We start from the raw sequence: 13,231 nt of genomic DNA on the forward strand, positions 1-13,231 counted from the left end.
AATGATAGAAGTAAAGGTAGGTAGGTAGGTAGGTAGGTATATACTTTATTAATCCCCGAGGGGAATTTTTTTAAAGTTGAATTTACAATTTTAAAATGCCTACAAGTGAAGATCTATATATATATATATATATATATATATATATATATATATATATATATATATATATAAAGTCCTAGTGTACAGTATCTTTATGTGATTTGATCTTAACTGCACAGGCAATATTGATTTTGGTGGTTTCCCCATAGGCTCCAGTGCTTTCAGCTACACAGATCATTTGAAGAGGGAGTGAAGGGCGAGCTGCAGTTCTATCAAAGCAAAAGAGTGAGGGACTTTCCTTCTCTGTCATGCTCACAGGACCCCACTGTCAGTCAGACAGAGCTGCACACCAAACAAATGCCCCCACCCCGCTGTCTCACACCATGAGTGCCGAGAAAGGATGTCATATAATCTGACAGGCGAAATGAGACATCTTCATCAGATCATCAACACCCTCACAGACAGGCGCCAAAGTGTCCTGGGGGAACTTTTCTCCACCCCAAACATCAGCTACAGAGATGAAACCTGCGTTCCCCTTTTATCAGTGCTTCTACACCATGACTGCATTGTTCTGGTCCTTTTTCCCTGGACACAGAAGCTACCAAATGAAACAGAAGCGAGTGCTAGACAAGAAAAAAAAAATCGTACACAAAAATTAGACTATAAATATGGTGTAATACAATTTTGTATTTTCCATTGACAGCACTATGAATATCCCACTGACTTCTAAAGTAAAATATGTCTGACAGGGAAACCTAAAGGCAGTGGCTGCGTCACCAAAGTTTCCCAATCAACTAACTTTGCTTTGACTTTTGACCACCAATCCAAGCATTACCTTGAAGCAGGGATAGTTTCAATAGTAACAACTGCCAATGTAATGGTAGCAACCTGCCAGAATGTATTTCTATTGTTCTTCATGTATAACGCAAGCATTAAGTGGTTTCACAGCCTTACAGTTGCACATGTATATACAGTGTAACCTGAATTCTCTGATTTCTTTCCACGAGCTCATTTTTTTTCTGAAATGTCATGAGTTAATTCATGCAAAAAAATGTCACGACAGGTAATCATCTTCCTCTAAAAGCCAGAGCCTAATGTTTCAGCTCTAATTAACCAAAGACCACGAATGGGTTTTTAGTAATGTGTTAAAGATAACACAATAATATTATGAGTCACTTGCATTTGTGGTGGAAAGAGAAATTTATGCAAAGAGCAAAAGCAATACATAAAAAGAATGATTGGCTCATTTGAAATTTGCATAACTTCATGACACGTATAATCTGAACAGGGTATGTAATGGTGTGTTAAAGTGATATGAGGTCAGCTGCTGCTAACACGCTGTGATTAAAGTGAGTTGTGGTTGATGAGCACACCGATACAGACAGCAGAGTACATTGAGTCAAGAGGTTAATATGACAGTGAGAAGAGACTGTAGGATACCCAGAAGGTGATATACACTGAATCACAGCCAACCATTGGTGATAGTCAACAGTCAGAATCAAGCATTGCCCAGAGCAGCAGGGATGAGACCTAGAAGTGATTGAAATTGCTTTTTGCATGTGGTTCTCAGTAGGATGATTTTGCTCTTCACCAATCAGAATTTCCGGTTTTCTTCGACTCTAATGGTGGGGGCTGGCAAATAATAATGGACAGCACACATCTTGTTTAAACAGAGCAATACTTAACAGAGGTTTGTGTACAATTTGCAGGTTTAATTGTAAACCTTGCTTGTTGAAATACCTCATTTAGGATCAGGGGTAAATATACCCCTTCATATATTGTTTTTTTTTTGTAATGCTAAATCTCTTTTAAAGAGATATATCCTGACATTTTCTGTGGGATTATCTACTGAATCAGCTACAAAAATACACAACTTAGATTTACTGTCATAATAAATAATAACATTTTATGTGACACACTGCATGTCATTTTCTTGCTGTAAAGCACTTTGACCTGCACTTCTTGTTTGAAAGGTGGCATATGAATAAAGTTTATTGTTATTATTATGTTAATTTAAGGAAATGAAACAAAAGCAAATGTTGTTTTTTTTCCGATCATTTCTGCAATAACAAATAATGCATTCACATTTCAATGAGCTACAATTTGCTTTGTTTTTTTATTATTCTCTGTAAAGGTACTATTTTCTTCACAAATTGAGCAGTTAATGCAATTAAAAATGTCACTAAATTAAAAAAGAAATTAAAAACAGCCATATAAAGCCCTTTTCCCTCAATATGTAGCTGACCAAGTACAAGAAGCAGGGGAGATTCTAAATTAAACACAAAAAGAGGACGATAAAGTCATTTGATTGACAATCTCTGGAGTGCCTCTTAGCAGTATGTAAATCTCATAAACACTAATCCTCTATCAAAGGAATGTTTCACCACAGACACAGAAGATGATGCAAGTATCACTTACCTGTTTCAAGATGGTGTAATTTGAGCCATCTACACTCAATTTGCGGATCTCATGGTGGTCCGCCATAATGAGAAAAGGCTCTTCAGCTGAAATGTGGAAATATGCAGCGTTAAAGGACTCGCAACTGTGCAATAACATTCTGCAAGTTCAGAAATTCTGCAAATGTAGTCCAACCTGACAGAGCCTTGCATGTATTGGGGTTGCGATCCAATGCTTCGTAACCATCCACACACAAGCACTTGAATGAGCCGTAAGTGTTGATGCAGCGCTGGCTACAAGGAAGCGTAGAGGAGCATTCATCAACATCCACACAGGTCTTTCCATCATCCTTCAGATGGAAACCAGGCCAGCATTTACACTTCATGAAAAATACAACGAAAAAGAACATGTTTGATCATTAATTCAGGAAATGCACAATAGAAGCATCAGTTTAGCTTTCATGGCTCTGACTCATGTCCAAAAACATTTCAGTTCTACCTTTGTACAATGGATCATGATATAAAAGCAACGCATTCAAGCAGACTGTACTTGAGCAATTTTAGAGTACAGTAAGGCAGAATATATAGTATTTCAGGCTCTAGTATTTTGTCTTCAACGTAAAGCCAGTCAGCAATGAAAATACACCAAAACCAACCAACCAATATATATGATGACATCAAAGCCATGATAGAGACATACTGTTCCTTGGCTCAAAAATTCCATCACACTTCAGTGACCAGGGCCCCCCAAAAATAACTCAAAGTGCTTGTATCAGCTGCTCTGAACCCACTGCAAATCCCTTTCTTATCCCAAGTCATAACCTTGAGGGCCTTTCTGCTGATCTTCCTGTTCAAGCCACGAATGGATGAGCTAAAGGTCTGCATTGATGTGCTCTCTCTGTCCAGCTGTGCCCCCGTCAAGACAAGCAAAAGAGGTTTTTCTCTGCTTTCAGCCACTTTTCTGATGCAGTAAACATCATCTCGTGGAGGAGTGACGAGAGGGAAATCCAGGCGAGAAGTCACCAAAAAAATGAACATCGTTCGACAACAGAGCTGGCCACTGAGACACTTCAGCGGTTCTGGCCTTGACCTGGATTCAGCCCTGACCTCACATGCTGCCATTGCCATGTACAGCACAATCGCCTGGCACAGTGAGGGAGCTCTGACAGTTGTGGGCATATCATTAAATTGACCTTACAGCGCTCAAGGATATTCTAAAAGTGAGTGACTCCATGTACAGTATATGTATATACTCCAGCCCATCTTTATCGGTTTAATGTTGTGCAAAGTTAGGCTTGGTTTATTGCCAGTCATTAATCATTCATGCACACACTACAACTTATATGAGCTCCACATTTTACCTGCTACTGAATCAGAAATGATGCACAGTCTGTAAATCACAATCTTACACTATGGTAATCAGAAATGATGCAAAGTCTGTAAATCACAATCTTACACTATGGTAATCTACTGGAATATTGTAGTGGAAATCACACGGTCTGAAGCAGGAAACACTGTAGCTGTGACTCATATTTACAAATGGACTCTCACTGTGCACTGAGCTCACTGAGCTCACTGAGCTTGCATTTTGAAGGGCATTTGATTTAGCACCAAACCACAGATACCGGCTTATAGGCCCTTTGTTGTTTTCTTTCCATCTGTAGCTTCATTTTACCTTTAGACGGACTGACTAACTGTAGCCAGCAAGTCATTCTAAGGAAAAACACTTTCATGCTACCAAACTGTGACCAGCCTACTGGTCACTTACCTTGTAGCCCACGGGAAGGTCCTGGCAATCCTGTGTGCACCCACTGACTCGTCGGTTCAAGCATTCGTTCACATTGCAGTTCCTCTCATCTGAGCCGTCTCCACAGTCGTCTCTCCCATCACACAGACTCTTCTCAGAAATGCAGCGTCCGTTGGAGCACATGAAGAAAGAGCCATTGCACAAGCTTCCTGAAAAGAGCAAGACATGGCCGTCACTGGCACGACACCGTGCGATTCCTCAACAAAGACGGGGAAATGTTTTTGACCTGACAATGGATCTTGACAGATTAATTCCTCTCAGGTGATCTCTCCAGGTTGTGGAGCTGCCTTGCTTCCGGCATATGTACCCACAGGTTTCCTGGGCGAGCTGTGCTGCTGGTGACACTGATGAAGAGATTCCAGCTGAGAGCCAAACAGCAGTCTTACCTGCAGCCAAACACTTGAGGTTCAGAGGCAGTTCGTCAGAGTGGTCGGGGCAGTCTGCATAGCCGTCACACTCCCACTGGGAGCTGAGAAGACAGCGGCCGTCCCCACAGCGAAATTCATCTGATCCACAGGAGCGATAGACTGAAAAAAGGGAGAAAAAAAAAGTCACTTTCTCAACAAGTTACACTTGGACTCGGCAGTGACATCGTTTTAGATCAGGGCATAACTTTATAAGAATTAAGTGTCATTTATGTAAAATAAAGCTGCATGGAAGATTTTCATGACCATTTTTCATATTATAATGAAGCACCCTCAGCATCATTGCTGATCAACAATTCAAGCCATCTGGAGGTATAATAGTGTTCACAGCTGCATTGGCCAATATTTCAAGTATAAATATGTATTTTTCGTCAGCCAGTCATCATAAATCAAGGCTGCAACAGAGAGTTTAGACACTGAAAATAAGTATCCTAACAGTCATCACAAAAAAAAATAATTAAAGTCTCTTCCCACTCCTGAGAAACAGACTGCTCTATAATGAAAATTACTGCAAAAGAACCAACCTTTAATGCTTTTCATTTTCACAAGTTTAATAATAAAGACGTTCATTTATTTAATATTATTTAATACAAAACTAATAATAACAACTAATAATAGCAATATTTAAAATACGTTATTGTATCTTTTAACTGCATAAACCAAGGAATGGCAGTAACACTATCCAACAAATTGATTATTTGTCATTTTTAATTTGTGTATATTAAATTTTTACATGACCAGCATGGTTCCATAAATGGTTTGTCATCAGCAATGAGTGTAGATAGTTTAATTGTGGCCATTTATACCACTCACATTTTAATTCTAGGTGATTTTGGGCTTGTGTCTTCCCTACTGATCTGCCCTAAAGTTGTCATCTATCTCTCAAACTGGAAATCTGTCCACCTTTGCTATATTTGACTTTTTTTTCTTCAAACTTACCAAGTGCTGCTTTCAATGAGAATATATTCATACACCACCAGTGAATATTAACAGCAAGAGAGCAAAGATAAATCTACTTGCCACATTCCACTGACTCATCAGATCCATCTCCACAGTCGTTATCATGGTCACAGACGAATCGCTGGGGGATGCACGCTTTGTTGCGGCAGCGAAAGGAGCTGTCATCGCATGTGTTGTTGGGTGCTGATGCACAGAAAGAAATGGGTTCAAGTGCTAATTGATGTATAAACATTCCTCTCTCAACATAGCATGCAGAATATCTAGAACATAACATTACGCCTTATACCAGTTTACTGATCTCTGGGTTCTCTAATAGTTTTCCCCTCATTAAACAAGCTTTAATCAAAGCAGAAACAATCCAGTTTACAGCATCAAGTGAGAGCTGCAGCTGTGGAAATACACATTTTCACGTACTTCTTACAATAAGCATGTTTTCTTTTTGTTGCTTAAAATAAACTTTACACACAGATTGAAGTAGGTGTTTCGTGTTTTTTTAAGATATGTTCTATGGGATATTGTGTAAGGCAATGTAATCTATAATTATATAAGGGCAATAATGTGTCAATCACTAATTGTTTTCCAATTGTTTTATGGTTGCAATGAGCTATCGATTGTTTTGAACTAGCAGACAGAGTTTACCACAGCCAGCTGCAGAGAGTTCGTCACTCCCATCAGGGCAGTCCCTCTCACCGTCACAGAGCCAGCGTTTGGGAACACAGGCATACGACCCGGGGCAACTGAACAGTCCTGGAGCACAAGTCACTGTGCCTGGGAGGAAAAGAGGGCCACATGGTGTACTTTCAAAAGCCAGAGGTTATAATGGATCAAATGCACAAAACAGAAAAAAAGGATACAGCACTGAACTGAAGCAGATGTTTTTGTTATGATGTTACCTTCTGTTAGCAGTGAACACCTATTAGCAATTTCAATAAATCAAGGCACTTGCTCTGATATTATAGAATATAGAAAAGGGTTAAAGGTTTTGAACTGAACCCAAAAAAACTAAAATTTTCATTGCGCAGCAGTTTGTTTTTTTGTGTGGAGCCAACACATAATGAAAACAATTATTTACCAGAATTTTGCAAGTCAGCAATACTTGCCTTTATCTTAGGACTGGCCCTTAAGGCAAAACAGACCAAAAGATGAATTGGCTGCACTGAGAAATAAAGGTATATACAGTAGTTCAATTAGGAATGTGTGGCAAAAATGAACTTCTTGCAATTGACAAGAATTGCACCCGAGAAGCCTTTGGACCATTTTATAGATATTTTTTTGACACTCCATTAAATTCAAATTATACAACCAATGTTCATAGCAATTTCTGGCTCTTTATTGTGGTTTTATTCGTTTTGTTCTATTGTAGAATTCATTACACACACATCTCATTTGCCCATCGAAATAGCTATGCCTCTTGGGCCTTAATGCTTATTCAAATTATCAGAAATGTATGCGGTCTCATTTGTTGCCTCATTAGGATTGTTTCATTTCTGTCCTTTAATTTCCAGGTCTACAAGAGGAACACATGAAGGTATAGCATTGTAACATAGCAAATGTGATCTATTACATCAACACCAGATTCCTCATGACATCTGAAATGGCACTAACCGCAGATCTGCACGCTCTCATCAAGACCGTCCTCACAGTCGTTCTCCCCATCACACAGCCATTGTTTGGCAATGCACTTGTTCTTGGAGCAGGCAAACTGGTTCCACAAGCATGACGAGTCTGCAGAGGGCAGTTGAAGAGGAATTTCAATGCCATAAATCAAACACAGTGAGAAGGAAACAACAACAAATGCGCTATACCCTATAGAAGGGGGCAGAGCATTTTTAATCAAAGCACAACAAGTGGGCTGGCTCTTATTTGCCCCTTGGCTTGCTTGTTTTTCTCTGTAGACTTTCTGCTTAGCAGCACGCATGAGTGTAGCTGCCATAATGAGTCCATTTTTTTCAATCCCCCCCCTCCCCCTCCCCCGAGAGAAGACATTTGATGAATACTCAGAGTTACTGTGCAGGGAAATACGATAACATCACACAAAGGAACACAAAGGAATTAAAGGAGATTAAAACCCTTAAGTATTGATTCAAATGAATTTATTTTATATACAAAAAAAAAACTTGGTTCTAAGGGTGACAATAGGAATGTGACCTAAGAGAGTATTCTGCTGATTATTGTGTAAAAGCTATTGTGTAAAATGTGGATATATTCACAAGCTGTGCTGAATTTGTGTCACCGAGCCACCTACTCTCCCTGGGGAGTTGGTTTGTGGTCTCATTCTCTCAGATGTCAGACCGGGTGAAGTCTGCCAGAGCTTTGATAATATATTGAGAGAAGGACGGGGGATGTGTGCTCCAGGTCAGACCACAATGCAGGGAATTATGTATCCTATTAAGGGTACGGATGAGGTGGTCTCTCACTCTGCGTTACTTTCCTTCCTGTCAGACTTTGGACATTGCACCGACTTTACGTGTGCTGCTACTATGATGTAAGATAAGGATGAGATAAACATTAAATGGCTAAATCTGGAAACCATAATTATCCAGTATTTCTGTGTATGATACCGAATTTGCACTTCAAATGCGAACAGCTACTTCAAGTGTGTAGCAAAATAGCCGGTCTACAGCACGTTAAATGTATCAAAGAAAGTCTTTCATCTCTCATTTTCAATAGTGTTTCACAGCAGAAAAGCGCATTATGCATTGTGAAGTGACAAATTACTATTTCGTCTAATCAGATAAGGAATTTAAAATTTCTGAAATGTAATGACATTTCCTAAAACCACATTGCCTTTGCAGCCAGATTATCAGCAACTGAAGCTTTTTATATGATAATTAACTCAGAGCAATGCGAATATTGTCTATTTGTCCTGGAAAAGCTATTCAGAACTTCTTAAAGACATATGGCATAATTCATATCAGTTCCTTCTTGAAGCATGGGATGTTATCATATCACACAGGCCGAAACTACATTTCTAGATAAAGGAAAAATAAAGGTGTTCATGTGTTATGCATCTCTCTAACAACATTCAAGGGCAATTTACAAAATAAATCAGATAACTCGTCAAGCATTGAATATGTAAACTGGATGGCACGAAACTGATTTATTCTGTCTTTTGTGTCTAAATGTGAACAAAGCTGCTTATTAATTATACAGGAAGAGGAAACCAGATCTGCATCATCTTGTCGCGCTCTCTCAAAGGCAGAGATACTGTATATAAGTTCTGTGGTCACATTTTATTTCTGTCACTCTTAATTATGTCATCATTCTCAGGCTGATGGAGTCTGCTGGCTGGTTTAAAGGCAAAATTAATCACACAAAAACGACTAAACACGACTCTGCTGCCACGCTATCGGCTCCGTGAGGGCTGTACTATAAAGCACGTCAGTACCTTGAGCTAAATGCTAATGGCTACATGGCCTCCTCATGACAATGTTAACATGTTCACCATCATCTTAGTTTAGCAAGTCACAGCATGCTACCAAGTGCTCATAAGCATTCAACACAAAGTGCAGCTGAGGTTGGAGGGAATGTGTTTAGTTATGCAGGTATTTTGTCATAAACAAAAGTAATGACAAATTTGGACACTTGATGCAAAACCATAAACGGTGGTTCAGCCAAAGCAAAAGTCACTGCTTCACCAAAATGATTAGGATACATTGTTTGTAAATCATGACTGTCTGTTAACAATTTTGTGCCAATGCAATTTTGAGATAATTGACTGAAAACCTATGAAGAGTTTAACCTGTATGCGGTGCAATTTAAAAAAAAAAAAAATCAGGGGATTGCCAAAGTCAAAAAGCAATTCTTCAGATAACTAAATTAAAAAAAAGTAAAAATGGCATTTGTGTGGAAGCACTGGAGGAAAGGCCAAGACATCATCAGAGTCATTAGGACTCATCCTAAGACCGTCACTGCCATTGCCAAAGTCATGCTAGTAGTGTCGCAAACAAAAAGACAGTTAAAAGGAACGAGGATGCAATAAGTATTCTCAACATATGTGTGTGTTGAATTGGATGTGCTTGGGTTTGATTAAAATTGTTCCCTTGTGAGAGAGAATACAATACAATACTTCTTCGGCCTGCACACAAACAGGAGCACTGACTGCCGGCTGCCTGATGACTTCTTGCACTTTAACAAGGCTCGACCATAAAGTCCGTCAGTCTGAGATAAGCAACACAATAGGCTGACTACTCAAACACAGGCAGCGAGTTGTTTTTACACTGTGGACATGTGGACTAATTTATCAAATCCAATTACCTTGGACGTGTGTGATGGTGATGAAGCCTAACAGCTACTCTGACCACCTACATTACAGCACCCAGCCCATTTCTCTTTGAAGCCAAAAGCAATGACATGTGGACGTGTATGTGTGCGAGCTGTTAGTTTTGAGGGCAAATTATGTTAATCCATACGGCGACTTAATTACAGTCCTCCTGTTTAATTGGAGAGATCTTGACTTTGTCATAGTAAATTCTGCATACATTAGCATGCATCAAAGCACAAGTAAGAATGCTCTTGCTGTCTCCGGTGAGGTAAGTAGAGGAGTGGCAATTGTACTGTGTAATCCTTTCATATGTCACCGCTTTCCACCGAACCCATATTTCCATTCTCAGTATAAGCGTTTCAGTGACTGATGGATCATTAATTAATTGTTACAATGGAAGTGCTGTATATTATAATTCAAAGTGAGACGGGGAAAAACGTGTCCTTAACTGCCTAGCTGTGAATTCAGGGTTGAAATTAGACTTTCAAACAAGCAGAAACACCTTGAGACTTGATACAACTTTAGAAATATTAAATACACAATAAGCAGAAACAAAACAAAGTGAGAGGAAATTGCCTTGCGGCACAGTAAACAATCATCTCCTGTCCTTTTGTCTCCTCCCTCATATGGTTTACGTACTATTTATTGCAGGTCTGGATTTATTTAAATGACAAAAAATTAAAACAAATAGCTTCTTGTTAATGGAAAATAAAAATCCTTTCAACACCTGACAGTGTTGTGTACAGCAACAAAAGAACTCATCTATTCCTAACCGTGAAAAAATAAAACATTATTCCAGTGTATTCAACGAGAGGTAAGAGTTGCTGGCCTACCGCACTGGAATTCATCTGCTCCATCTTCGCAGTCTTTCTGGCCATCGCACAGCCACACACTGGAAATGCAGTTCCCACTCGGACAGGCAAAGTGGCCCTCCTCGCACCTCTGCCCATGGGAAACTGGGACAAACAACACAACCGAGTCAATCCTCGGGGTATTAGCAATGATTGAGGTCATTATCTTTTTCGAAGCTCCCTCTGAATCTCCGATTCCATTGTCATAATCATTTCTGAAAATGAGATCAGTCATAAGTCTTTTCTAATTGAAGCTGGCCTCCTTGATCTGCCTCTGAATGCACAGGCAGAAATGTGTGTTTGTGTGTGTTTGTGGCGCCGCTGCTCACCCTGGCAATTGCTCTCGTCAGCATAGTCTCCGCAATCATTTGCCCCATCGCAGATCCATGAGGAGTGGATGCACAGTGAGGTGGAGTTGCAGCTGATGAAATCTTTCTCTTTCACCCCCAGCTTGTAAAAGTGAGAGCAGTCGGTGTGGTCTGAATACAAAACACAGCAGCACAATAATTGTCTCCTCACAGTGCTACAGACAAGGGAGGTGAGGGCAAGGCGGGCAGTATTCAATCTGATTCAAGAGATGAGCAAGTTACTGGATCCATCTGATCTGCGAGACATACAGCTGTGTGTATATTTTCATTTTAACTGCAATGCAAAGCAGAGGCAGAGGGACTTACTGCAGCTTTTTTCATCTGAGGCATCGGCACAGTCGATGACCTGGTTACACCAGGCTGAGCTGGGTACACAGCTCCCGTCCTTGCAAGATGATTCTGATGAGCTACATGTGACATCTGGGGGGAGAGAATTTGCATTTCAAAAAGACAGCAGAACAGAAACAGCACTCGGAGACAGCTACAGGTAGAGCTCACAACAATACTTAGAAGCTCTTTCTGGGGAGTGTTGAAAATTAGCTCCCGGTTGAAAACTGCCAGACAGAAAAAGAGAAAAGAAAATATTTCACGATGTTCAGTGTCTCTGTAGTTGAACTCACTGTGTTGTAAAAGCTGCCTGATTACTGTGACACCTCTTAAGGCTGTGCAAGACCAAATCACACTTAATAAGAAGGACTGCTTTCTGGTTCTGTCGTTCTTTTACCAACTATGCCTTGTGGTCATTTCACCACTCTCCATTTTATTATCAGTATGTAATTAAATGTTGTAATGGTTATAGAAAAAGTTAATGTCAATGTCCCATTCAAAATGCAATGGTGATGATGACAACATGATGAGATAAACTTCTTCCTGAAATCCCAGACTGCTGAGTTGAAAGGTCCACATTAATTATGAATCTACTGCTGTCTCCTTGTGGGCTCAGTCAAGTTTGTTAAGACTTTACACACCTCAACATTTTCCCACCGGCACCGAGTACAGCATGTCAAATAAACACGAGTGTAAAATTACATCACAAGTACTATCAAGAATAAAAATCACTCTAGCCTTATCAAAATAACAGAAAATGTGGTCCAGGCTCCCAGAAGCAGCATATTTTGGGGTAGAGGTTGTGAATCTCTTTGAAACTGTGCACTCTATGATCTTGGGGCTCATTAGACAGTGAAGGCTTAGCACAGCATGTGGCCTAGCGTGTCGTATTAATACGGGCATTAGTGTGACTGAATGTGACTGCCTCTGGACTCAGAGGCAGAACATATAAAACAGGAGATCAAACGTCAATGACTCACTGTTGCAGAAAGCTTCGTCAGAGTTATCCCCACAGTCATCAAGTCCGTCACAGAAGCGACTGTTGGCCACACACCGTTGGTTGTAGCAGGGCCTGAAACCCTTCCGACAGGTCCTGTTGTCTAAACAAAACAGATGCTTTTAAAATAGTTTTGAAATGTCGAGGACCTTTAGCAATCATCAGGTGGTTTGAACTATTCTTTTTTTCGAGAATTCCAAACCAACATGTTTTTATGATACTTCACATCGTTTTTTGTATACTTCATTTTGTTAAGAGTGCCTTACCACAGTACTGCATCTTTTCATCTGATTTATCTTTGCAGTGGGCCACTCCATCGCAGGTCAGCTGGTAGTTAATGCACTCTCCATTTCCGCACTCAAATTCAGTATAGATGCTGCAGGAGGAATTCTCTGCTGCAGAAGAAGACAGTGAGGGTGATGATTCCAATAATATCAGTGTACATTAAACAAACTTCCTGCATACCAGTGACGGCCATAACTGATCTCAATAACCCCATTAACTGCCCACTCTAATTTATCTAGTTGGGAAATGCCTGGAATAGTCTGATGTTCCACTGGTAGTTGATTCCCATTTGCTCAGCAGTTGTACACCAGACACTGTTTCCTCCTCTTTTAATAAGCAGTATGTTTTTAATTATTCCAGTAGTCACAGTCAATACAGTTCAATAATAAATAAATATTAATGAACAAAGCTATACTGTTGAATGACTTCAAGTTTATCCTGTCAGCAGACAAAGCTTTTGAATTAAGTAGGACGTTTCCCTCAGTTACCGTCTAAAGCTACAAGTATGCTGC

The 13,231-nt window shown here is 39.9% G+C and overlaps 1 protein-coding gene across 7 annotated transcripts in view; it reads right to left on the minus strand.

The window, feature by feature from the left end:
* The window catches only part of lrp1bb (low density lipoprotein receptor-related protein 1Bb), a 257,657-nt gene that overhangs the window by 43,853 nt on the left and 200,573 nt on the right, over window positions 1–13,231 (minus strand). For all 7 annotated transcript variants that reach the window (XM_069154744.1, XM_069154740.1, XM_069154738.1 and 4 more), the window contains 12 exons: window positions 12,701–12,829; window positions 12,418–12,537; window positions 11,417–11,530; window positions 11,072–11,221; window positions 10,725–10,847; window positions 7,233–7,352; window positions 6,267–6,395; window positions 5,688–5,810; window positions 4,629–4,769; window positions 4,204–4,391; window positions 2,632–2,815; window positions 2,458–2,543 (listed from right to left, as the gene is read on the minus strand). In XM_069154744.1, coding sequence (XP_069010845.1) covers window positions 2,458–2,543; window positions 2,632–2,815; window positions 4,204–4,391; window positions 4,629–4,769; window positions 5,688–5,810; window positions 6,267–6,395; window positions 7,233–7,352; window positions 10,725–10,847; window positions 11,072–11,221; window positions 11,417–11,530; window positions 12,418–12,537; window positions 12,701–12,829 — 1,607 coding nt within the window. The remainder of the gene's footprint in view (window positions 1–2,457; window positions 2,544–2,631; window positions 2,816–4,203; window positions 4,392–4,628; window positions 4,770–5,687; window positions 5,811–6,266; window positions 6,396–7,232; window positions 7,353–10,724; window positions 10,848–11,071; window positions 11,222–11,416; window positions 11,531–12,417; window positions 12,538–12,700; window positions 12,830–13,231) is intronic.

Source organism: Embiotoca jacksoni, unplaced genomic scaffold (genome assembly GCF_022577435.1).
Source record: "Embiotoca jacksoni isolate LCO1_2020_lvr unplaced genomic scaffold, fEmbJac1.0.p SCAF_2, whole genome shotgun sequence".
Lineage (NCBI taxonomy): Eukaryota > Metazoa > Chordata > Actinopteri > Embiotocidae > Embiotoca > Embiotoca jacksoni.